General features: G+C 48.8%; 1 protein-coding gene across 1 annotated transcript in view; it reads left to right on the forward strand.

Moving 5' to 3' along the window:
- SCARA3 (scavenger receptor class A member 3) overlaps nucleotides 1–24,910 on the forward strand; it is a 50,964-nt gene extending 26,054 nt beyond the window's left edge. The window contains exons 4-6 of the mRNA XM_058720751.1: nucleotides 4,769–4,867; nucleotides 5,850–6,893; nucleotides 23,055–24,910. Of these exons, the coding sequence (XP_058576734.1) occupies nucleotides 4,769–4,867; nucleotides 5,850–6,893; nucleotides 23,055–23,506 (1,595 nt within the window). The 3' untranslated portion in view covers nucleotides 23,507–24,910. The remainder of the gene's footprint in view (nucleotides 1–4,768; nucleotides 4,868–5,849; nucleotides 6,894–23,054) is intronic.
- Nucleotides 24,911–26,397: the final 1,487 nt, after the last annotated feature.

Raw genomic sequence — 26,397 nt, forward strand, 5'->3', positions numbered from 1 at the left:
ACCTGGAGTTTGGCGGCTCTCATGAGCACTACAGCTTGTATGACCATGGTAGCCAACCCAGATGATGGTGCACAGCCAAGTTTAGGCAACCCTGCCTCCTGGATGCTAATAGATTACGGTAAACTGAGGGGAACAGATGTGACAGCTTCTCACTGCAGTCCCATTACACTCAGCTTCAGATTTTAAAAAATCCAGATGTTACTAAGGGCAGCCAGTAGGTTTGCTAAAGAGCAGCCAGTAGGTTTGCTTGTTCCTGTGGACTAGATATTGGGGATAAGGCCGGGACGCAGGTGAGACGATTGAGGAGCAGGGTGGGGTGCCTCAGTCCAGGTGCCGCCCCTGCACTTGTGTGACCCTGAGAGTGAGCGCCTCCCTAAATGGGAGCATCTGGTCCCAGTCCTGGCTAAAGATATTCAGCCGCTGGCTCACTTGGCTTGAGGGCACAAGGTCAGCATGTTAATGACTTGAATGGACACTCTTGTCATAATGCAGGAATCCTAAAGGTGTTGAGGAATCTAACACAAGCCGAGCACCTACTTTGTGCCAGGTAAAGGGAGCACCAGGATGAGGCCCTTACGTTTCGTCATCAGAGGGAGCAGTTCTCAGTTTTGTCTGGACCTTAAAAGGCATTTAAAATGCCTAATGGCAGGACTCCTGGCTCCAGATGAATGAAATCATAATCTCTGGGTAGGACCCAGGCCTTACTAAACTATAGAAGCTTCTCAGGTAATTCCAGAGTGCAACCAGGTTGGAGGACCATTGATTTCAAGAACTTTCCAAGCCTCTCACCTGGATCAGCCCCACCTTTTCCTGCTAAATCACTTTACGGGGCTTGGCCTCTCAGAAAGTAGCCAAAATCCTGGGCCAGAGGAGGTGGGGAGCTGCGGGCACCATTCTGAGGTGGCAAACTGGACATCAGGGAACCTCCAGAGGTTCCTGGTCAGGCCTTTTAGGGCCTCAGCTCCTGGCACCCGCAGGTCCATTAATAAAGCTCCAGTAGCCACAAACCTGAGCCCAGAGCAGAACACAGGCACAACCACACTTCAGAAGCTATGGACAGTCATCGGTGCCCACCAGCTGCTAGGCACCATCGTATACATGATATTCGTGAGTCATCTTAACCAGCCCCGAAACGGGAGGCTGCCTTCGTTCCACATACCTGGAGAGGTGAAATGATTTGCCCTATGATCCAGAATGAATGAGCAGAAGATTGCAATAATTGGGGGCGAGGAGTGCATTTGGGGACTCCAGGGAGAACTTTAGGTTTCCTTTTGTGCTTTTGCCTCCAGCCTGGGCCTTCAAAGTCCCCAGAGCAGGGTGTGCTGAGCACCGTCCTGGCCTGGCTGGTAGGTGCTCGGTAATATTTGTCAAATGAATGACTAGAGATTTGTGAGTACATATGTGGATGGTCCTAGTCAAGGCATTATGGTTAGGACTGTGGATAAAGTCTGGAGGATTGAGCAAAATCCGTCTTCCTCGCAGGGAAATGAAAATTCACTTATTCATTTAATCAAGTATTTGTTGCATGCATACTATAAGCCAAGAACTGTATTAGGCACTGGGCATACACTGCTTAATAAAACATAGGCCTTTTCGTTATGGGGATTATAATCTGGAACACGGTTTGGCAAACCTTCTGTAAAGGGCTAGGTAGTAAATATTTTAGGATTTATGGGCCACACATGGTCTTTGTCAAAACCACTCTGCCATTGTGGAGCCAAAGCAGCCAGAGATAATATGAAAATGAATGGGGATGGCTATGTTCCAACAGAATGACATTGGGTTAGATTACATATGCAGATCCTACTTTGCCAGCCCTTGGTCTAGAGCAGTAACCTGTGACCTTTTTTTTGACTGTGCACCCCATCAGTAAAAAAATTTGATTTAAAATGCATCAAAGGGGCGCCTGGGTGGCGCAGTCGGTTGAGCGTCCGACTTCAGCCAGGTCACGATCTCGCGGTCCGTGAGTTCGAGCCCCACATCAGGCTCTGGGCTGATGGCTCGGAGCCTGGAGCCTGTTTCCGATTCTGTGTCTCCCTCTCTCTCTCTGCCCCTCCCCCGTTCATGCTCTGTCTCTCTCTGTCCCAAAAATAAATAAAAAACGTTGAAAAAAAAATTAAAAAAAAAAAAAATTCGGTGGGTAGGTAAATGGATAAAAAGATAAAATGGACAGATGTACAATAGTAAATATAGTAAATATAGTAAAATTTAAAAAAAATAGTAAATATAGTAAAATGGTTTTTTGTTGTTTTTTTGTTTTTTGAGAGAGGGGGGCGCAAGTGAGCAAGGGGCAGAGGAGAGAGAGAGAGAGAGAGAGAGAGAATTCCACAAGGGGCAGTTCCATGAGGGGCCAAGAGAAAGAGAGAGAGAGAAGTAGGGCTCACCTGAAGCAGGGCTCATGTTTTACCTGAAGCAAGGCTCGTGCTCACCTGAAGGGAGGGGGCTTGAGTTCACCCCATGTGGGACTCAAACTCACGAACCATGAGGTTATGACCTGAGCCAAAGTAAGATGCTTAATGACTGAGCCACCCAGGCACCCTATAGTAAAATGTTAATTATAGAATGTAGGCAGTTGATACATTACTGCCTACTGTGCAAGTAGGATTGTACAAGTCTTTTGATTACTCTTTGAAAATTTTTACAATTAAATATTGGAAAAGAAAAACCCAATAATCTCACACCTGTAAAATATGCCTATTTATTTATAAATTATACATGTATACTCTTTTTAGTATAATTATAAGACTCAGTTTTGAAAAGATGAGAAAAAAATAAGATCTAAAAAGTAAGGAAAACTATGTAATTACAGATCATGAAACTCTTGTGAAGAAATGAACAAGGTGAATTATATGAATAAGCCCTTGGCTATTGGTTTGGAGGGGACTTTATAAAGCATTAGAATAAGAATCAAAGTCTGCACCTCTGTTTCCCTATCTATACAAGGGATTTTAACTTGGGGGGGACTCAAATGGAATGACGAATACTGTAAACTCTAAGTGCTAGTGTAATAAAATGGCATAGAACTGTTCCTAGGACCTCTCAACATGTCACTGTTGCTAATTAAGTCTCAACAGCTCTCAGACATACGATATTGAAGCCCAGAGATTCCAAAAAAGTTGGAATCATGGCATTTTGGAGCTGAGAAGAACATTAGAGGTCATCTAGCTTCATACTTGCCTTTTACAGATGATTCAGTTGAGCTCCAGAAAGGTTAATTGACTTGCCCGAAGTCACCTTGCAAATCTGAGGCAAGTGTGGACGAGAAGTTGCATGACCCAGCTCTCTTGGCAGAGTTCATTCCATCCCTGTGCACTTACCTTCCTAGGCTCTGTGGGAAACATATGGTCTACCTCCGTCCAATCCGGGCCCTCCTCTCACTTCCTCGTCCAGCCAGACACTTGCTAAAGAAAGCCAGGAATCCTGCTGCTGCCCAGATGTGCTGTAATCACTGGCCAGCACTGACCCCTGAGAAGGGGGTGAGATTCCCCATGCAGTGTAAGCTGATAAATCCTCTTCTAGGAGTCAGTTTGGCAACATGTGTCAAAGACTTAAAAAATATTAATGCCCTTTGACCCATTAATTCTACTTCCAGCAATTCATTCTAAGAGAATAACCATATACACACAACCACCAAATATAAGGATTATTTCTAGGAACAAGTATTACTCATATTTACATATCAAGTTTTATTTGTAGGCTCAGAAAGGGAGGTGGCTTAGGTGTCCCCCAACCACAGGAGATTTTTATATAATTGCCAAATCATTTATATCAAGTATGATACACGCATTAAAAGTAATGATTTAAATATTTTTTTAAACATTTATTCTTTTTTGAGAGTGAGAGAGACAGAGTGTGAGCGGGGGAGGAGCAGAGAGAGAGAGAGAGAGATACAGAATCCGAAGCAGGCTCCAGGCTCTGAGCTGTCAGCACAGAGCCCGATGTGGGACTCGAACTCACAGAGCCCAAGATCATGACCTGAGCTGAAGTCAGACGCTTAAGCAACTGAAGTCAGTGCTTAAGCACCCAGATACCCCTAAAAGTAATGATTTTAAGGCAATTTAAACCTCAATGGGAAAATGTCCATGACATGATACTAGTGATGCAAAATGAAAGAAAACAGATGAGATGTTCAGAACATTCCATTTTTTCTGTTGTTTTCTAAAAGAGTATACCTATATCTATGTAGCTATAGAATGATTATGGAGATAAGAGTCTAAGAGATGCATGAAGATATTGATGGCTATTATCTCTCAGTGGTAGGATTAAGAATATTTTTATATTCTTTTTACATTTTTTTCTTAATTTTCCCTATTCTATCCTGTGGGGGTCAGGTCCTAGTTTTAAAATCTGGATGGGGATGGAGATAGATACATATATACACACACATGTATATATATGTAGGCACAAGGATATATATATATATATATATATATATATATACACATACATATACACACACAAACTTTTAATGTTTGTATCATACTCTATATAAATGATTTGGCAACTATACACACACACACACACACACACATATGCATACATATATATATTTAAGAGAGATGTATAAACAGATATAGATCTAGATGGATATAGAATGTGTGAACTCTGGCCATAAGAAACATCTTCCCTTACCACCACTGAAAAGCCCTGTAGAAGGATGAATGGTTTTGGTTGCAGAAAGGCTGATAAAAATGCCTTCTCACCAAAAGACTGCTGTTTCTCTGAGCTAAGACCCTGCCCCAGTTTCTCATCTGTATTTCCCATACAGTTTTCAGGAAAGTGGACTCTCTCTCAGAAGACATCTCCCTGGCCCAGGCTGTCTATGACAAGAAGCTGATGTCCATGCAGGAAAATCTGCAAGGCCTGGGTAAGTGTCCAGTGTCCAGATGTGCTAATGACAATGATGGAAGACCAGGGTTAATTGGGGAGGGGTGAGTGTTCCTCCCCAGACCATGGTGCCCTGGAGCAGGGAAGCCTTAAGGCACCCTCTAGGCACAAGGGAAGGGCAGCTATGACTCCCTGCCTCCCGGTTCATCCCGAGTGGGCAGCTGCCCTGGGTTTCACCCAGGACTGGGGCCAGGGTTTCTGTGTGAGGTACAGATCTAGCCAGAGCCTACAGGTAGAGAAGGCTTGGAGGTAGACTTTGTAAAGCATTAGGAGGCAGAGAAGGAACCCAGAGACATTCCCCAGTTATTCTCAAGTATCTGAGATTATTTTCAGGATCTTCCGAAGCCTCTTGGCAAGTCTGCCCTTGCCTCACTACTGCCTTAAAGTGTGCACAATTCAGGATGCTGTCTATCTCCTGCGTTAGCTAGGGACATTCTCGTTCTGAGGCAGAGACAGAGGAGACATAAGAGAAGGGGTAGAGGTGGTCTGCCCTGATGGAAAGAGAAAGTACAGGCTGAGTGATGTTTGGCAGGCATCTTCTCTGTGCCTCATTTCTCGTCTGACACATGGGAGAAATAATCCCTGTACCGTCTTTTCCCCATAAATGTACTGATAAGATAGCAAATATAAAAGCGTTTGGAGAAATGCTAAAATAAAGTTTAAATGGGCAGTTCTTGGCAACCTTCAAAAAGTTACGAAGATATGTTCTCGAGAATTTGGTGGTGAGTTGGAAAAAAAAATGTCGCAAATTCTACATTTCAAGTCATAGTAAAGACATTTGGTCAAAATAAGATTTCATAGAGATGGCAAGATTTTTCCATAAAGGATTTCATAGTAGACTTAGGATAGGAAGAGGGAACAGGAAGCCACTTGACAATTCATTATGCTCCGAAATATTTAAAGAAGCCACTTTTGTCCCATGATCCATCAGCAACTCAAAATGTTGTCCCTTTCTCCTAAAGATCTGAAAGCCCCAAACAATTGTTCCTTTTACCATGAGGCTGGGCAGCTGGAGCAAGAGATCAGAAAATTGCAGGAAGAGCTGGAAGGAATTCAGAAGATGCTTCTGGCCCAGGAGGTCCAGCTGGACCAGACCTCTCAGACCCATGAACTGCTCTCCACCACCAGCAGTCAAATCTCCCAGGAGATGGGCAATTGTTCCTTCTCCATCCACCAGGTCAACCAGTCTCTGGGGTTCTTTCTCACCCAGGTGAGAGGCTGGCAGGCCACCACAGCTGGCCTGGACCTCTCTCTGAAGGACCTCACCCAGGAGTGCTATGATGTCAAGGCTTCTGTCCACCAGATCAACTTCACTGTTGGGCAGACTTCAGAGTGGATCCACGGGATCCGGCGGAAGACTGATGAGGAGACCCTGACCCTCCAGAAGATTGTCACTGACTGGCAAAACTACACCCGGCTCTTCAGCAGCCTGCGTACCACGTCGGCCAAGACCGGAGAAGTGGTCAAGAACATCCAGGCCACTCTGGGGGTCTCCTCACAGCGCATCAGCCAGAATTCCGAGAGCATGCACGACCTGGTGCTGCAGGTCATGGGCTTGCAGCTACAGCTGGATAACATCTCGTCCTTCCTGGACGACCACGAGGAGAACATGCACGATCTGCAGTACCACACCCACTATGCCCAGAACCGCACGGTGGAGAGGTTCGAAACGCTAGAAGGACGCATGGCTTCTCACGAGATCGAGATCGGCACCATCTTCACCAACATCAACGCCACCGACAGCCACGTGCACAGCATGCTCAAGTACCTGGACGACGTGCGGCTCTCCTGCACGCTGGGCTTCCACACTCACGCCGAGGAGCTCTACTACCTGAACAAGTCCGTCTCCCTCATGCTGGGCACCACGGACCTGCTCCGGGAGCGCTTCAGCTTGCTCAGCGCCCGGCTGGACTTCAACGTCCGCAACCTCTCCATGATCGTGGAGGAGATGAAAGCTGTGGACACGCGGCATGGAGAAATCCTTCGTAATGTCACCATCCTGAGAGGTAAGAGCCCGGCCTGGGCCAGACCTGCTACGGAGCTCCCAGAGGGCCTCGGTGATCTTGCCAGACACAGAAGTACCCGGTTTCAGGCAAGAGTCCTGATAGCCTAATACAATCCTGTAGCAAATGCCTAGGGCAACTGGAAGCTTTAAAAACACAGTGGTCCCCCTTTCTCTGCGGGTTCACTTTCTGCCTTCAAAAGGTCAACAGTGGCTTAACGCTACGTCACGATGCCTACATCATTTATCTCACTTCATCTCATTACTTAGGCATTTTATCGCCTCACATCATCACAAGAAGGGTGAATGCCGTACAACAGATATTCTGAGAGAAAGAGAGAGAGAGATGACATTCACAAAATGCCTAATTTATAAATTACACTTTCTCATAGGTAAGTATACATAGGAAAGAAAGGCGGTATAAGGGAGTCTAGGAACATATCCACCGCGGATAAGGGAGGACTGCCATACTTACAAGGCTCTTTTGTAAAGGTGTTATGGCTCCTAACTTTGCCTGTCATACAAATCTGGATTTTCATATGTGGGTTTGTTTGATTGGGTCTACACAGAGAAATAGGCAGACCTCGTCTTGGAAACTGTTTTCTGTCTTCCCACACCATCACTGGTGTTCTCAGCCATGTGCCCCTCATATACCCATCACTCTGATGCTCTCTTCTCCTCTCATCTCATCCCTGCATTAATCAGGGTTCTTCAGAAAAACAGAATCAACAGGAGAGAGAGAGAGAGAGAGAGATTCTTTTAAAAACTGGCTTATGTAATTATGGAGCTGGCAAGTCCAAAATCTGCTTGGCTGATGTCCCAGTTTGAGTCAGAAGGCTGGAAGCTGCTGTAGAACTAGGAAGAGAGGATGTGTCAGTTTGAAGGCCACCAGGCAGGAGAATTCGGTCTTACTTAGGGGAGGGTCAGCCTTTTGTTCTATTAAGGCCTTCAACTGATTAGATGAGGCCCACCTATTGTGGAGAGCAATCTGCTTTACTCAGTACTGATTTAAATATTAATTTTCTCTATAAACACCCCTGTAGACATGTCTAGAATGTCTGGCCATTTGGTGGTCCACTCAAGTTGACACATAAAATTGACCACATGTCAAGCTGGTGCCCATAGACATCCCCTTAAATAATACTTAATCCCCAAATGGAGACAATAACAAGGTTACAATTCTGCCTAAAGCTCATAATGTGAGTATGCTGTGTACAACCAAAATCATACTAAACCCTTCCCCAGAAGAGGAGGTAAAGTCCTTGAGAGATAGTTACTCTTCCCCCTGGATATCCCATAATTTAAATACTATGATATAAAGTTAACAATATTTAAATACTGTGATATAAAATCAGTGTTGTTGTTGTTTTTTTAATTCTCTTAAGTTTCTTTATTTTGAGACAGAGCAAACAGGGAAGGGGCAGAGAGAGAGGGAGAAAGACAGACAATCCCAAGCAGGCTGTCAGCACTGTCAGCACGGAACCTGACACGGGGCTTGAACTCACAAACCATGAGATCATGACCTGAGACAAAACCAAGAGTTGGATGCTTAACTGACTGAGCCACCCAGGTGCCCCTAAAGTCAATGTGTTTTGTGTTTCATGTTACATGATAAGGGGATAAGAGAGGAAAGATAGCAAAGATATTTGCTGTATATATATTTATATATTTATAACACACTAAGGGGGAAATGCTCTTGACAAGTTCAGTCCTTATTTTTGTAACTGGTCACATGGTCATAGCTGGTATTTATAACTGCCTTCTTCCACTACCCGTCTGTATTTTCTTTGCCCCAGGCAAACACCTCAGCTGGTTGTTATTCTTTACCTGGTAGGGTGATCCAGACCTTCATTCCTGAAGGGCCATTCCAGTCCTCCCTAGTCTGGGTTGTTGTAGTTTTCAACTGACATTTATTTCAGGGAACAGTAGCACTAAGAGACACCCTAAGGGAGCTTTTGAATTCCAGACGTGCTCTCCCTTACCCCCGTTGTAGAGTAATAGTCCAGTTTCTCCTTGGTAGTTGGGATCAGTCACGTGGTCAGCACAATAACTTCTTCTTTGTCTATTAATTCAAAGGCATGAGCAGCCCAAAGTGACCAAGCAGCAGTCTTAACTTCCAGTTCAATGGAATCATTGTTGTATCTCCTGGCAAGAACACTCCTTCCTTTGGAACAAAGATCTCTAAGCCAGCAGAGCATAAGGTTGTGGGAATAAGAAGCAAACATTTTGCTACTGGGTCACTAGGGGTAATAGTGAGTCTTTCCCATCCCCATCCCTTGATCCCAGGACTAGTGAATTCTGGCTATTGGAGAAACAGCACCACATACTGGACACTGATTCAGACTATAGACAGCCCTGCAAGGTATTGCCCCCTAACTAGAGCTGTAACTGAGTCTTCAAAGGCCATTGCACCCTTCTGTCATGCCAGCTGTTTCAAGATGGTGGGGACCATGGTAACACCAGTGAATTCCATGATCATGGGCCCATTGCCACACTTCATTTGCTGTGAAGGGATTTCCTTGATCAGAAGCAGTGCTATTTTGGAATACCATGGAATACCATGATGGCAGATAATGCATTCTGTCTGGTATTTTTGGCAGAAGCATTTCATGCAGGGAAGGAAAATGCATATCTAGAGTAAATTTCTATTCTAGTAAGAAGACATTGCCCCTTCCATGATGAGAGTGGTCCAAGGTAATTAACCTGCCACCAGGTAGCTGGCTGACCACCCTGGGGAGTGGTGCCATATTGGGGATTTTTTGGTGGTCTCTCCTGTTGGCAGATTAGGCACTTGGCGATAGCCGTAGCCAGGTCGGCCTTAGTGACTGGAAGTCCATGCTGCTGACCCCATGCATAGAACCCATCCCCACCATCATAGCCATTTTGTTCATGAGCCCAGTGGGTGATGACAGGGGTGGCTGGAGAAAAAAGACTGACTGGTATCCACAGAATAGGTCATCCTATGCACTTGTCTATTAAAAGTCTCCTCTGCTGAGCTTACCCTTTGAATAAAATTCACATAGGATGCAAAGGCCTTCACATTTTTGCTCCTTCAGAGAGGACTATTCACAAACCTCTTCCCCAACTTTTCTTGTAACCAATTTTCCAATTGTGGAAAATCCCTGACCATTCAGCCAAACCATTGGCCATGGCCCATGAATCAGTATATAATCACATGTCTGACCATTTCCTCTTCTGAGCAAACACGACAGCCAGGTACACTGCCAGAAGTTCTGCCCACTGGGAGGATTTTCATTCACCACTGCCCTTCAAGGATGTCCCAAAGAGGGGCTGCGATGTTACAGCTGCCCACTTTCAAATGATGCCTGCGTTTTGTGCAGAACCAATGGTAAACTAGGCCGGAATCTTCTCCTCTATCAGCTGGTCATAGAGAACTCCCCATAATACCACAGGTGCAGGCTGGGGGAGAGAAGGTGGTATACTAGGCGTGGGGACCGTGGGTATTTGGACCACTTTCTCATGTAACTTACTTGTGCCTTCAGAGCCTGCTCAGGCCTAATTACATATACACCACTTCCATTTGATGATGGAGTGCGGCTCTGTGTGCCCAACATTATAACTTGGTGGGTCAGAGAGTACCCAGTTCATGAGGGACAGCTCAGGTCTCATGGTAACATGGTGACCTCTGCTAGTCTCTACTCAAGCCCAAGAGCTATTTCTCAAAAGGAGAGTAGTTATCCCTGGAGGATGGCATGACTCTGCTCCAAAATCCTAAGGGTCTGTAGTGCAAGTCACTTATAGGGGTCTTCCAAAGGCCCCAAACAACATCCCTATCTGCCACTGTCACTTTAAGCACCATTGGATCTGTTGGATCATATGGCCCAGCTTGCACGGAAGCCTGGACCTGTCGCAGAGCCTTTTCTTATTCTAGGCCCCCGCTCAAAACCAGCAGCTTTTCAGGTCACTCAATAAGTGGGTTGGAGCAACACATCCCAGTGAGGAATGCGTATATGTTACCTCCAAAATCCAAAGAGGCCCACAAGGTGGGCCTCTTTTTTGATTTCAGGAGGGGGCCAAATGGAACAGCTTATCCTTGGGAGGGATATCTCAACATGCCCAAATCACTGGATCACTAGAAATTTCATTGAGGTAGAAGGCCCTTGAATTTTTGTCATGTTTATTCCCCACCCTCTGACCCACGAATGTCTTCGAAATAGTGAGCTACAACTTACTTGCTCGCTAGGTTGAATCAGTATAATATCGTCACTGTAGTGGACCTGCGTGATATCTGGTGGGGGAGAAAGGAAGTCAAGTTCCCTGTGAACTAAAGTATGATGGAGAGCTGGAGAGTCGAGATCCCCCAAGGCAGGTCCGTGAAGGTGTATTGCTGGTCCTGTCAGCTGGAAGCAGACTGTTTCTGGTGGGCCTCGTGAACAGGTATGGACAAAAAAAAGCATCTGGGATGTGTTGATTCTCTCAAGTAATGAGACTGCATCTGGTACAGGAGCTACAATTGGAGTCACAACCTGGCTAAGCTTATGAAAATGCACTGTCATTCTCCAAGATCCACCTGTCCTCTGCACAGGTCAAATGGGCAAATTTAACATTCTTGATGTTAAAGATGGGGGCACCAATCTCTTCAGTCCCTTCAGGAATGTGGTATTGCTTTGGGTTTACTATTTTCCTTTATAGATATATGTAGGAAAAAATAAATATTGGTTGATTTATTTTGAAAGAGAGAACGAACAAAGGGGGTGGGTGATGAACAGAGGATCCAAAGCAGGCTCCAAGCTGACAGACAGCAGAGAGCCTGATGCGGGACTTGAAGTCACGAACCATGAGATCATGACTTGGGCAGAAGTAGGACACTCAACTGACTGAGCCACCCAGGTACCCCTGGTTTACTATTGTCCTAGGTAAAGGCAATTCTAGTGGCTTCTGGTTGGCCTTTCCCACCATGATATCCCTTACTTCATAGGCTGGGGAACCAATGTGGGGATTCTGCCAGCTACTAGGTAGGATGTCTATTTCAATTATGCATTCCAGAACTGGGGAAACAACCACAGGGTGAATTCAGGGACCCAGTGGGCCTCACGTGAGACAGATCTGTGCTAAAACCCCGTTGATCACCTGACCTTCATAAGCCCCTACTCTGACTGGAGGGCCACAGTGACATTTGGGTCTCTTGGAATCAGTGTCAGTTCAGAGCCAGTGTCTAGTAGTCCCCAGAAGGGCTGATTATTTTCTCTGCCCCGGTGCACAGTTATCCTGCTAAAAAAAAAAAAAAAAAAAAAAAAAGTGTAAGTCCCCTTGGGGAAAGCTGGGAAGATTAACAGTATAAATACTAGGGTCCTTCCTCAAGGGTACCCAGCTTCCCTTTCATTCAAGTAGTTCTGGATCTGTAAACTGGTTCAAGTCTGAGAATTGACTGTGAGGAGCCATGGCTATTTTTATGATTTGGATTAGACTTTTATTCACTTGACCTGGAACTTCTCTGCTTATAGAAAACAAGTAAGAATTTAGTAGGCTTCCTATCTATTTCACTTCTAGGTACACCATGATCAACTAGCTAACACCACGGGTCTGTGCATGTCAGCCTATTCTGATCACCGTGTTGACTTTGCTATTACAGTATCCATGCTCTCCTTGCCTTGGCCAGTTGAGTGCCACCATTAGGTAGCTGCCACGCCGGGACCCAATCACTCCCATTATGGTTAGGTTTCCCAGTTGAGTGACAAAAGTTCCCCCTGTACGGTCTGCCTGCAGAAGAGAGCAATCAGAAAATTCTTCAAGGTTTCTAAGACTCTTCTTACAGATTTATTTCTCACAGTCATGGTGAAAGGCACATCTTCTGGACCTTCCCAGGATGGGTGAGTAGGTCCCAGATGACAAATCCACTCCAACATCCCAGCTTCTCTCATTCTTTGAATCCCTTTCTTTACATAAAACCAATGAGATCCAGCATTTCTAACTCACTCACTGTGGGTCTTTTGGCCCATGTCTCAGCCAACCAACCAAACTAACTGTTAGAGCCTTTCTCACTCCCCAAGATGCAATATTAGATGCAGAATCCCTGCTTAGTGAGCCCCTATCAATAAATTCTGCCTGATGCAATGTTATGTTCCTTCCACCATTATCTCCACACCTTTAGGATCCATTACCACAAATATCCCCCAGATTCCTATCTGTATAAATTTAAAAACTCAGGTAGTTCTTTTGGAGTGTAGCACATCTCCTCATAGGTCACATTTTGTGCCTCACCTTTAAGGTCCTGCTGAGAACTGAGTCTAGCTATAGGTCTAGAAGCAAAGGGGGGTGGTGGCGGTGGGTCCTCAGGAGAATCATCATTGTCTTGCTTGGCGGTGCCTCAGGGCAGGCCACTGCCCTTTCCTCAGGCCATGAGGGCTTCAGACAGGGGTTGAGAGGCCACTTTTACTGGGTGTGGGGGAACTGCTTCCTCTGTCAAAGATGACTTACCAGAATTTAGGGGTTAGTGTCCCCAGCTCCATCAAGGTCTTCCCACATATCCCCATTCCAACTTTCAGGATACCATTCCTTCCCAGAAAATGCCTTTACTTTAAGAGTGGACACCCTGGGAAGCTGGGAATTCAGCCTGCATTGCAATTCAGCCAGTTACAGCATGAGTTTGTAAGTTAGATTTTCAGCAATCTCAACCCCATAGCCACAGGAAATAAGGGTCTCCTTCAGGGCAGACATGGAAGCTTTCAGGTCATTTATGTGACACTTGAGCTGGGAATTTGAATCCCCAAGGTCAACTTTTTATTGCCCCACTTTGTCCAGTAACATTAGGAGCAACCAATCTCATTATACTCGTTACTTTGACAAAAAATGTTCGAAAGTATCAGTCCCCAATACTTTGCATATCTTTGTTGCCAGATCATGCTTTGGACTATTAGGCTGTCTTTACTACTAGAAATAAAGTCATTAGCATCTTTAAATCTTAAATTAGAGTCAGTTCCAGAAATCCCAGATCAATTTAGAACATTCATCTTTAAAATTCTGTTCCTTTATACTTGCTCTTGGTACCACAATCTGTATTAGTCAGGATTCTCCAGAGAAACAGAACCAACCAGCAGGATATATATATCCTGTGTCCATTAGGATCTCTGAAAGAAATTGATTTACTATAAGGGATTGAAGGAGGTGGCTCACATAATTATAGAAACCAGCAAAGTCCAAGATCTGCAGGGTGAGTCAGCAAGCAAAAGACCTGGGAGAGCCAATGGTTTAATTCCAATCTGAGTCCAAAAGCCTGAGACTCAGGAGAGCTGATGGTATAATTGCAGGCTGAAGGCTGGCAGGCTCAAGACCCAGGAAGAGCCAATGGTTTCAGTTCAAACCCAAAGGAAGGAAAGAGCTGAAGTCCCCACTTGAAGCAGTCAGGTAGGAGGGATTCCCTCTTAGGCTTTAAAAAAAAATTTTTTTAATGTTTTTATTTATTTTTGAGAGAGACAGAGACAGAGAGTGAGCGGGGGGTGGGGGTGGGGGGCAGAGAGAGAGGGAGACACAGAATCGAAAGCAGGCTCCAGGCTCTGAGCTGTCAGCACAGAGCCTGATGCAGGGCTTGAACTCATGGACACTGAGGTCATGACATGAAGTCGGACACTCAACCGACTGAGCCACCCAGGCACCCCATAGGCTTTTTGTTCTATCAAGGCCTTCAACTGACTGAAGTGAGGCTCACCCACATTGGGGATTTCCTCAGTCTACTGATCCAGATATTAATCTCATCCCAAAACACCCTCATAGGCATACCCGGAATAATGTCTGACCAAATATCTGGACACCCTATGGCCCAGTCAAGTTGATACATGAAATTAACCATCAGAGGTGACATCTGAACTGAGACACCTGAAAAAGAAGGAGGAATAAGTTAGATATAGCAGGTTCAACATGGATGAACAGAAGGGTTCCAGGTAGAGGGAGCAACACATGCAAAGATCATGGGGGAAGCCTATGGCATACACATTATCTCCTTTCATTCCCACGATCCCTGAAACCATGAACCCAAAAAGCCTGCAGTGAACTGGATACCACACAAGGTCTAGCCAAGTTCACACAGCTGTCAAGGAATGGACACAGGATTCAAATTCAAGGCAGTTCAGATCCATAGTTGCAAGCTGCCTTGAACGGCCTTCTCCAAAGTCACATAAAACCCTGTCCCTCTAAAAGCACCTGAGCAATTGAAGCACCTGCTTCTTGGTGACAGCAATCTGCCCAGTGTAGTTTCTGCAGTGCACTCCTGTCTAATCCCCATCAATTTCCCCAGCAAGGGGCTGACCTCTTCTTCCCCGTGGGGAACCTCCATCCCCAGCCTACCCCTAGATTCCATACCAAAGGTGGGTTGCCTGGCCCACTCCTTCAAATCATGCTTTATGGCTTCTGCTTATGAGAATTTCATTCTGAAATGAGCACTGTATTAGTCTGCTCCGGCTGCTGTTACAAAGTACCACAGACTGAGTGGCTTAAACCACCGAAACGTACTGTCTCGCAGCTCTGGAGGCCAGAGGTCTGAGTTCGAGTGTCGGCAAGGTTGGGTCCTTCTGAGGGCCGTGAGGGAAGGCTCTGTTCCAGGCCATGGCTGATAGATGACGCTTTTCTCCCTCATCTCTTCATCTTCTCTCTGTGCATTTCTGTCTCTGTGTTCAGTTTCCCCGTTTCCTCAGGAAGCCAGTCATATTGGAGTAGGGGTTACCTAATGGCTGCATTTAAAATTGATTACTTCTGGGGTGCCTGGGTGGCTCAGTCAGTTAAGCGTCTGAGTTCGGCTCAGGTCATGATCTTGCGGTCCGTGGGTTCAAGCCCCGCGTTGGGCTCTGTGCTGACAGCTCAGAGCCTGGAGCCTGTTTCAGATTCTGTGTCTCCCTCTTTCTCTGACCCTCCCTGTTCATGCTCTCTCTGCCTCAAAAATAAATAAGTGTTCAAAACAATTAAAAAAAATTGATTACTTCTGTCAAAACCCTGTCTCTAAGGAAGGTCATATTCCCTAGGGTCTAGGACTTTAGCCTATGAATGTTGAGGGGACACAATTCAATCCCTAACAAATGCTATTACTTTTTCATTCTACTCTTTCACAGCAGTATTTCCAACAGTTTTTCTCCTGGAAAATAATCCCAAAGATGCCTAATCAGAATTCGTTTATACTAGGAATCTGGATGGCTCTACCCAGGTTCCCTGGACCCTTCCCAAGGAATTGTGTGTCTTTGCAGGAAGAGGGTTCGACCTGAAAATATAACCAATCTTGGCTCTAGAGAATAAAATTAGTTAGCCACTGAGATCTGCCAGTTCCAGAATTTATGGCTTACATTTGGTGGGGGAGGGGGGCAAATATGTGGGCCTGATAATCTAGGGGAGCTTTAAGGAGGAAGGAGGGAGGGCCCCACAATCCCAGACAGCTCTGTTCTCTCTGCAGAGCACAGACTTGGAGCCAACCTCTCTGATTCTCTATTTTGCTTTAATCATTTAGTCTCAAACCTGTATTGCCTTTATTTTATATCATTGAGCATTTCTACTGCCACGAGGGTTAATTTTTTATTCAATCTAAATTGGTGGTGTTGGGGGGCATGGAAGTACATCTTGTTGACCTGCTGTCATATTTTTGCAACAAAGCCAAGTATTGAATGTTTCTTGGGTAACTGAAACATTCCCCCAGTGTTTTATCTAAAATATGTAGCTCTAGGATACATCCTCTAGGCTGCATTGTTCTAGAAAAGGCATTATCAGGGAGTTCTTACAGTTTATCCTCTGTATTTTTGTTGCGTTCAGCCTAAGAACCAATGAAATATAAAGCTTTCCCAATGACAAAGCCCATTCACAGACTTCGTTTTGTTTCAGCCTCACAACAACCTTTGTGCAGTAGACAAGGCAGTGTCTTTATTTTACAAGAAGGTGACCTGAGACTGGGAAAGGTTAAGGCACGAGCTCAAGGTCACACTATGATTTTAAATTCTGACCCCTTGTCATGGCTCTGAGGTGCACACGTCCAGGGTGCAGCCAGAAGAGGAGACACTGAGAGCGTAAGCTCTCAGATACCAAAAAGGCACCTCCCCTCAGGTCCTGCCTAGGTGTAAGGTGTGGGGCAGAGAGTTGCAAAGAGGGAGATGATACTCAAAGTGTTGGCAGGGGAACCATTTAAGAACCCCATTCTAAGTATAACCCAACAAGAGTCATGGGAATTTATATTTGTTCCTGTCCTAATAATGGCAGAGTCCTCATCTGAGGACCTTATCTTAGCTGGAGAGCAAGGTAAGATACTTGTTTCAGCTACATCTGCCTCTTGGTTCAACCTCTGAATTTCTGTTTAAACTCCTCATGGTTGTTAAAGCACCTCATGTAAAACCTTTCTCATCTGAGAGAAAATTTCAGGTACAAAATGTGCATCCTTTCCTACAGGAGCTTGTTACTCATTCTTTCAGGCATAGACAGGTGCTGACAGTCTCTCATGTTGGAGCTGGCAGTGAGGTCTCCCCCAGGCTGGAACTGAGCTGCTCTCTAGAATAAACGGGGTGGGACAGCAATGACCACAGCCAGTGTGGAAGGTGCCAAGTGCTGACTGAAGGGCTGGAGCTCTTAAACTACATGGGAAAGAAGTCTGACTTCTAATTTGCTCGGAGTCTGTAGGCAGAATCACTTAATCTTTCTAAGCCTCTGTTTTTTCTTTTTGTTCTTCATCGGTAAGTAAAAGGATAAGACCAGCTGTTCTCTGAGACTTCTTCCAGCTCAACTTGCTCAACAGAAAGCCTGTGGTACTTCCATAGTGTGTGTACCTCTCATAGAATATTTCTGTCTTTGGGGCACCTGTGTGGCTCAGTTGGTTAAGCGTCCAACTCTTGGTTTCAGTTCAGGTCATGATCTCACGGTTCGTGGGTTTGAGCCCCATGTCGGGCTCTATGCTGTCAGTGCAAAGCCTGCTTGGGATTCTCTCTCCCTGTCTCTCTCTGCCCCTCCCCTGCTATTTTTTTCTCTCTGTCAAAATAAATAAGTAAACTTAAAAAAAAAAAAAAGAGTATTTCTCTCTTCCTGCTCTGTAGGATGATTTCTGTGTCTGTGTTAGACAGCGTCTGTGCTAGGACTATTATTTGGAAATTGAAAACAGGAAACCATCATTGCTTATTAGCTGAGTGACCTTGGATAAGGCTTTTGGCCACTAGCTACTTTCAATTCAACTTCCTCATCCACAAATAGGAATATTAATACCTCCCTTGCTTATATCCCATGGGGTAGTTGTGAGTATCATTGTTAACAGTGGGTGTGAACAATTTTTATAAAATATAAAAGGCTGCCCTAATTTAAGGGATGATTCTGAATCTAATTTTTTTGATGATGGGCTACTTGTCTCCCTCATCAAGTACCCAGCAGAGTGCCTGCTCTTGGAAGGCACTCAGGAAACATTTGCTCAGTGAAGGCAGAATGAAAGCATAAACAAGGCTAGAAGCAGAGGGTGGGCAAGAAAGGTGACGTTTGGCCTATTTCTGATACACTCATGCTCACAGCGCTTGGTCCTAGAAGAGCGTTTACTAGGGCCCTATCACCTTGTCTGTCTTGAACGCCAATTCTTGTCTCCCCGGCACCATAAGACTAAGTGAATGAAGCTGAACGCTCTGCTCAGTCTCTCTGCCCTGTGCAAATGCACACACGATCCCCTCTTCTCCTGAATCTTGGCATCCTTCCACCCCAGCCCCAGTGAAGCCACTGAAAGCCCTACTCAGCTTCTCAGCCTGACGGCTGCAGCGTTTTGTTTGGCTTCTCAGCTTCTCTGCTCAAACTGATCACTCATCAACAAATGCCTTGAGAAGGAAAGTGCCAAAGACTGCCAGGCTGACTTCCATGAGCCTCCCTTCTCCCTGTGATTTTGGCCTTTGATCTCCCTCCAAAGCCATCAGGAGTATGTCTTGGTATTTGATCTGATGATTCGGATTATTCTCAGTGGGAAGTTTCGTCTGTTACAATCTAGTGCATCACACAAGTGGAGGTCCGTTGTCATTTTTTCAATGTTCCTCAGGTAACAACAGCCGGTATTGAGAGTCCCTGACTTAGGCCAGTATATTCACTGAACAGAGGGAAGCCTGAGGTCCCAAGAGGGACAGAGACTTACCCACGCATCCAATTGGTTAATACCAGACCTGGGACTCAAACCAGGGTCCCCCAAAGCCCAGGCCAGTGTGCCTTCCTTCCATGGCCTTTCAAGAGTCGCCCATTCCGTTTCTGTTTCCTTCCGTCCTCGTAAGCTGACCTGTTGCTTTGGACTGGGAGATGGGCTGCGGGCCCCTCCTGCCCACGCACTACCCCACCCATGGGTGGGGAGTGTTGGGCTCTGACAGACTCAGTACTTCTGCTCACCCCACCTCCACCTCTTCCGGGTTCCTAGTGCAGACCACCTACTTGTCCCAGACATGCAGTCAGTTGTGGCTCGACCCTAATGGGCCAGGATGGCCTAATTATAGTCCCCGGCTTCCTGAGTAATTATGGGCCTCCCCGGGACTCCAGGGTGCTCCATTCCTCTCCCACAACCCTGCCCCTCAGCCACACTGCTCACTTTCCTCCTTTGCTTTAAACGCTCCCCACAGTGTTTGAATTCCGCCCAGAGCAGGATTGAGCCCTCCCCTCCTTTGCCCTGCAGCCCTGCTGGTATCCCGATCTGATAATGGGCTGTGTCAGTGGCACGCCTTCCCGCAGAGCAGATACCCTGTCAACCTCTGTCCACATTCCTTGCCCCTAAGCTAACGATGAAAGCCAGGGCTGTTGACTTCCTCCCAGGCTAGACCCAGGTCCCACAGCATGATTCATGGCTGGGAGGGACCAGCTCACCTGGGGAAGACAGCCCTTCATCTTACCCTTCCCCACGCTGTGTGGACCCTCCCTGGGACAGGCAGGGCGGGGGCGGGGAAAGGGCCAGGAGCCCAGCCACAGGGTAATGAGGACCCGAGGCAGTGCGGTAGGGGGACAGACCATGGGTTTCAGAGCTTCAGGCCCGGCTTTGAGTCCTGTCTCTACCCCTTACTGGCCGATGATCTTGGGTACGATGTCACCCTCTGCACCACATTGTCTCATCTGTAAAATGGGACAACAATCTCAGTATACAAAGCTGACACAAGAGAGACTCAGTAGACAGATGCTGGCACTCTCATTGCCCTTCCCTTTTCCGAGAGAAGGCAGGTCCCAGAGAAGTCAGAGAGTGGGCAGGGATGTCGCAGGGTTGTCACTGGCCCCTGATGCCTTGTCTGCAACAGAGGCTCCTGTCAGTAGCCCCAGACGAGGCCACCCCGCCTGATGTCCTCAAAGTGACTGTCTAGGACCCCTTTCCGTGTGCTCAGAGATGGGGTCGGTGGTGCCAGCCATGATGGGGAGGGGTATGGAGAGTGAGGTCACCCATTTCCCTGAAGTTCTCCTTCCACGCATGCTGAGGGCTGCACTCCTGGGGCAGTGAGGTGCGTAGTGTGACCCAGGCTTCTGCACACACCTTCCGCCCAGGCATGTGGACCCCGGCCTTCCCCATCTAGGGAAGCCGCCAAGAGTTCCCCAGGAAGAGGAGGCCGTGAGGGCAGGTGGGAAGGGGCGGAAGAGAGGGCCTCACCCTCTTTCTCTCCCTCACTGCTGGCATAGAGACCCCTGGCAACCCTCGCAGCTAGCTGCTCTGCCCCTCGAGTAAGGGCGGAGAGGGCACCTGATGCAGACGACACGGGCAGGCCGGGGTCCCGGGGAGAGAGTGAGGGGGCTCCCACTGGACCTGGGGGCTGTTCAGAGCAGGGCAACTTCATCGGGATGAGACTTCTCATGCTTTTCCTGGGTCGACGCTGGAAATGGGGATCGTGGACCCATTCACCCCGGGGACAAGAGAGGAAGCCATGGAAGTGGTTGTAAGGGGAGAGAATGAAGAACCGGGGAGCTGTGTCCTGGGGCGGGCAGCGGGTGAGCCCAAAGAAGCAGGCCAGAGGGCAAGGACAGAGGCAGGGGGAGGGGTGGGGGTGGGGGAAGCTCCAGGGGCCCTCAGGAACTGAAGTACAACTCTCAATTTTATCCATGAGGGCCTGAGCTCCAGAGTGGGCAGGAATTTGCCCAACGTCACTCCAGGGCCCCCTGACTCCCACCCATCCACCCATCCACCGATCCTCCAGGGGCCCCTCCACCTCTGAATGGCTGTTTTTCCAACCTCAGCAGGCCCAGGTGCCAAGGCCAGAGCTGGGGCGAAGACCGGTGCCATGGCTCTGCTGATTCCCAGCAAGTCCTGCCAGGCTGGGGGAGGCAGTCCCTTGGTGGGCACCTCTCTGTACCAGGTTGTTCCAGCTGCCTGGTGCGGGGGAGGGGGGGCTGGGGGGGCTCCAGGGGCCTCTGCAGACCAAAGAGCAGGTCCTGCCTCCTGGCTGCTCCCTGGCGGGTCCGCTGCGCCGCCAACCACCCCACCCCGCCCCCGCTGGCCCCACGACGGAATCCCAGCCTGTGCAGCTGGCACGCCACGTGAGCCGAGCCCACACAGGGCTGCATGCCCCTGTGGGGGGGGAGGTGGGCATGGGCAGGCGGGGGCAGGGAATGGCTGGAAGGTTTTTATTGGCCCTCGTGGGGCTGACTCTGTCTGGGCTCCAGTTTCCCGTTTAGATCCCAGTTTAGAGCTTAAGAGGACGGTATTCACTGATCCACAGAACCCTCTGGGAAGCAGACCCACAGGGAGCAACAGGGGTGGGGAGTGGGGAGAGGGTGCTGGGGGCTGGGGGGCGTAAGCAGGTAGCATCAGCCAGGATTAACAGCAGTGGCATCTTCATTAGCTGGGGCAGAGCCCGGACACCGCAGACCTGGGTCATGGCCACTGGCAGGGCTCCCTGCTCTCTGAGAGGCCCACCTGGGTTCTGGTTTCCGCTCAGGGGACCCTGAGGGGACTGCTTCACCTCTCTGGGCGTTAGTTGCCTCCTCTGTGAAAGGCAGGAATTGGACTGGCTCTCACCTAGCTTGAAAATGCCAGAAGTCTTTTGCAAGAATGATGTAGCAGCAGAATTCTCGGGGAGAATTCTGTACCCGTAGCCTTTGCTGAGACCACTGAAAAAAGCCAGGTCTCTGCTGTGCCTTTGCTGCATGATCCTCATGAGGCCAACGAGTCCCCTTTCCTCCAGGAATTCAGAGATGCCTTGGGGCAGAGCGACGGCCACACTCTGCTTTGTGCCCTGAGTGTTCGTACAGCTCTGGGAGCTGGTGACTCTCAGATCTACATAGTCAGAAGCATATTAAAGTCTTCCGACCCCTGGCTTGGGAACTAAGAAGGGCTCTTTAAGGACAGACCATGTCTTCATCTTGGCCTCTCCCCCAGGCGCTAGGCCAGAGCCAGGTGGGAGCAAGGAGTCCACAGCTATTTGGTGAATCATTCTTTTCAAGCATATTCTGAGTTTTCACTGCCATGTGCCAGGCTCCATGCCCAGGGCGGGGGCTGTGAGCTGTGGCCCTCAGTCTCTTCCAGAGGCTCCATAGTCTAGCAGGGTCTGCCAGAAAGGCACTGAAGGTTTGCTTTCACGGTACGGTGACTTCTTTTTCCACACGTCAATTGAAAGATTCAGCAAGTGGCAGCCTCAGGAGCTCAGAGTAGTCAGGGTGGGCCTCCTGGAGGAGCCGTCTTTTCTCTGGGCTGTTGTGCCCACACACTAACCCTGCAAAGGGGTCTGTTTCTCCTGCCTCACTTTTTTGGTATTCCTCCCCCGTGTCACTTGACTCCATCCCTGGCCCCAGATGCAGAACGGTCATGGGCAAAAGCCTGAGGTTGAGATGAGGGCGGGGCAGGGGGTTGAGTCAAAGACTCAAGCAGAAGGCCAGGCGGCCTCCAGACAGTCCAGGACAGACAGTCCTGGCCCCAGTGTTGGCCTTTTCCCAGAGCTGTCCAGCTCTCCCAGTTCCCAGCTTGAGTGCACGTGGGGAACGAAGTCCTGAAGTCAGAACAGTGAGTTCTCACGGTGCCCCAGACCTCCCGCCAGACACTTACCCGCGTTATCTCAGGGTCCCCTCCTCACAGGTTGTTCGGCCGACTTAGGGAAGTCACGTAATGGGCCCGAGCTCCCAGAGCTCGCAGGTGGCAGGCCTGGCCTTTGTGTCTAGCTAACTAGACATTGTCACTGTGGCCTGGCCTGTGCTGTGTCTCCTTGGTGGGAGAGCCTTGTGAGAGCTGCCCGTCATGGACTGACTTCTCCCTTCTTCTCTCTGACCCTAGGTGCCCCTGGCCCCCCCGGACCAAGAGGACTCAAAGGAGACACGGGCACAAAAGGGCCTGGTGGCAGCAGAGGACCGAAAGGAGACCCTGGCAGCTTGGGGCCCCCGGGACCCCAGGGTCCTCAGGGGCAGCCTGGAGACACAGGACCCATGGGGGAAAGGGGACCGGTTGGCCTTCGGGGTTTCCCAGGCCTCAAAGGCTCAAAGGGCAGTTTTGGAACTGGAGGCCCAAGAGGACAGCCAGGCCCGAAAGGGGACATGGGGCCCCCAGGGCCAGAGGGGCCCCCAGGGTCTCCAGGGCCCTCAGGCCCTCAGGGAAAGCCAGGGATTGCTGGCAAGACAGGGTCACCAGGCCAGCGGGGACCCATGGGGCTTAAGGGTGAACCAGGGATCCAGGGGCCCCCTGGCCTCCCAGGGCCCCCAGGCCCACCAGGAAGCCAGAGCCGCTACTAAGGGCCCCAGGCCCAGACACTGCTGCACCAAATGCCGGGAAGGGCCTCAGGGCATGGCAAGCCCCCACCCCAGAAAGCCACCCTTACAGACAGTTGTGGTTCTTTGATCCCAAAGGGGCTTCTCCCCAGCCTGCCCCTGCACCTCGGGGCTCCCCAGTACTGACTGTACCACAGAAAGCAGCCCCTCACATGCACACACACACGCACATACATTTCCCTGCTGGCCAGGGGGGCCAACTGGGTGTCCCTGGCTGGGCAGGAGGAGAGGGCAGGAGAAGACCCCCCTCTCCTGTGACTGAGCCTGCCAGGGAGGTGGCTACCTTGGGAGGAAGGTCTTAACTCTATTTCTGAATTGTTGACCAACTTGGCTCTCCAGCTTTTTCGGAACCAGCCTAGCTAACAGTTCCCCGTGGCTCCCAGCGGTTGAAAAGACCCGGAAAACCTTTGAAGGGGATGTGGTTCAAACTCTAGGGACAAGGTGGATTTGATGACCAGAACGCTCTCCTCACGACCATGGGAGCAGCGTCCCAGGAGTTGCCCCCTGCCTCACACAGGACGGAGGGACTCCACCTGAGTCACATTCTCAGGCTCTGGGCACCGAGCTCTCATGAGTTCAGCAATTTTTTCTTGTCTCCAGAAAATTCCTCACTTCATCCTTGCCTCCTTCTCTCAGGAGCATCTTGGGAGAAATCCAAGCAGGAGCTTCATCTGCATGGGGAGACTATCTAGGCCCTGGAACATTCTCCCAGAGTGGCGCCCAGCAGCTGGGAAGCTGGAAGAAGGGAGGCAGAGGCGTGAGTGAAGATGCCTCCCTTGCTCCATCTGAGGCTGGCCCGCCTGCTCCATTCCTGGGATGGGCCCCTCTGTGGAGGCTGGAGGAGGGCCAAGCCTGGCGACAGCAGCTCTCCCCTCTTGTACCCGGCTCTCCTGCCCACAGCTGCCTGCTGACCTTACCCTGCCCTGACTCAGAACGGCCCGAGGCCTCTCTGCTTGGGCAGGAAGGCTGGACGAGGAGGGAAGGGCCCAAACATCCACAAGAGACTCGCTAGGACACCATCCCTCGTCACCTCCAACTTCCTGTGCACAAGGGCAGAAAGGAGCCCTGGAAGCTCCCCCAGCAGGGTGAAGGCCGCCCACAGGCTAAACTTGTGGTAAAGCTGCCTTACCTTGGTGTTTGGCAGATCCCAACCACTCCTGGGCTGGGGGCCTGGAGCTGTCCCCTCCCCACCCTGACTCAGAGAATAGCCTCTGTCCTCATTCCAAAAGCCTTAATGCCACCTCCCTTCCTGTAATATGTGCAACTGGTTTGCACTCCCACCTGCCCCCCCCAATGCCATGTAATTCTGTCTATATATGATATCATGCGATATAGTATTACTGAGTCAGTAAAGAGCTGTTTCCAGGAGGGAGGTGTCTTCTGGTCCTTTCTGCACAACCAGGGGCATAATGCCTTCAGGGGCTCTGCCTCACTTGGACTTTGAAGGGGAACCGGTGGATGAAGGGTCCCCTAGATATTCACTGTAGAGTTTGGCCCTAACCCCCTGCCCCTCAATCTAGAGACACAGAGCTGTGGCAGGAATTCACAGGGGTCCTCTGGGGGCCAGGGACCAAGCGCATGTGAGAGAACCACCCATAAAGAGCAGGAACCCAGTGAGAAACAAGGTGAGTTCTATTATTGCAACAGGCTAAACGGAGCCCTAGACAATCTGAGTGACACCTTCACCCTCCCTGTTCTGCAGATAAAACAGAAAAGCAGAAAGAGATCGGGCCAGATCTGCCCCGGAAAGCCTGCCTCTCCAGGATCCACAGGAAACAGAGGACAGCTGGGTCCCCTGTGAATCAGCCAGGTCTGCTCCAGGAAGCCAGAGTGTAGGAGGGAGCTCTGCCCTCGGGGGCTGGCTTTGAAAGCACGTCTTAGTCCATTTTGGCTATTCTAACTGGATACCACAGACTGGCGACTTACAAACGGCAGACATTTATTTCTCCCAGTTCTGGAGGCTGAAAGTCTAAGATCAAGGTGCCAGCAGCACTTAGGGCCTGGTGAGGCCCTGCTTCCTGGTTCATAGATGGCCATCTGCTCACTGTGCCCTCACATGGCAGGAGGGGAGAGGGAGCTTGCTGAGGTCACTTTTCTAAAGGCACTAATCCCATTCATGAGGGCTCCACCCTCAAGACCTAAACACCTTCCAAAGACCCCACCTCCTAATTCCATCACAGCGGAGGTTAGGATTTCAACACATAAATTTGGGGGAGACACAAATATTCGGTCTATGGTAGCATAGTATGGTCACTTGCTAATAAAACACAGCCCAGTACAAGTCCTATGCCCTGTTTCGATTTTGTTTTTTGGAAGGGAGGGGGAAGTGATGCGTGTTAGTAAGGTTTCTCCACAGAAACAAAACCAAGAGGCTATACAATAGTCTCCCATTATCTGTGAGGGGTTCCAAGACCCCCATTAGATGCCTGAAACCACAAATAGTACTGAACCCCATACGTATTCTGCCTTTTTTCCAAATATACATACCGATGATAGCGTTTAATTTATAAATTAGACACAGATGAGGCACCTGGGTGACTCAGTTGGTTAAGCATCTGACTCTTGGTTTCGGCTCACATCACGATCTCACAGTTCGTGAGTTCAAGTCCCATGTCGGGCTCTGCACTGACCGTGCAGAGCCTGCTTGGGATTCTCTCCCTCCCCCTCTCTCTGCCCCTCCCCGACTCATGCGTGCACATACTCTCTCTCTCAAAATAAATCAACAACAAAAACCTCGTGACTCAATAACGTAAGAATAAAGACATAAGAAAACTCATGTGTCCTAGACCATTGGCCACCAGCATCCCCGGCTGTGTGATTTGGAGGGTGAAGTTCAGCTTGATTCACAGGCGAGG

Source organism: Neofelis nebulosa, chromosome 3, assembly GCF_028018385.1.
Source record: "Neofelis nebulosa isolate mNeoNeb1 chromosome 3, mNeoNeb1.pri, whole genome shotgun sequence".
NCBI classification, from domain to species: Eukaryota; Metazoa; Chordata; class Mammalia; order Carnivora; family Felidae; genus Neofelis; species Neofelis nebulosa.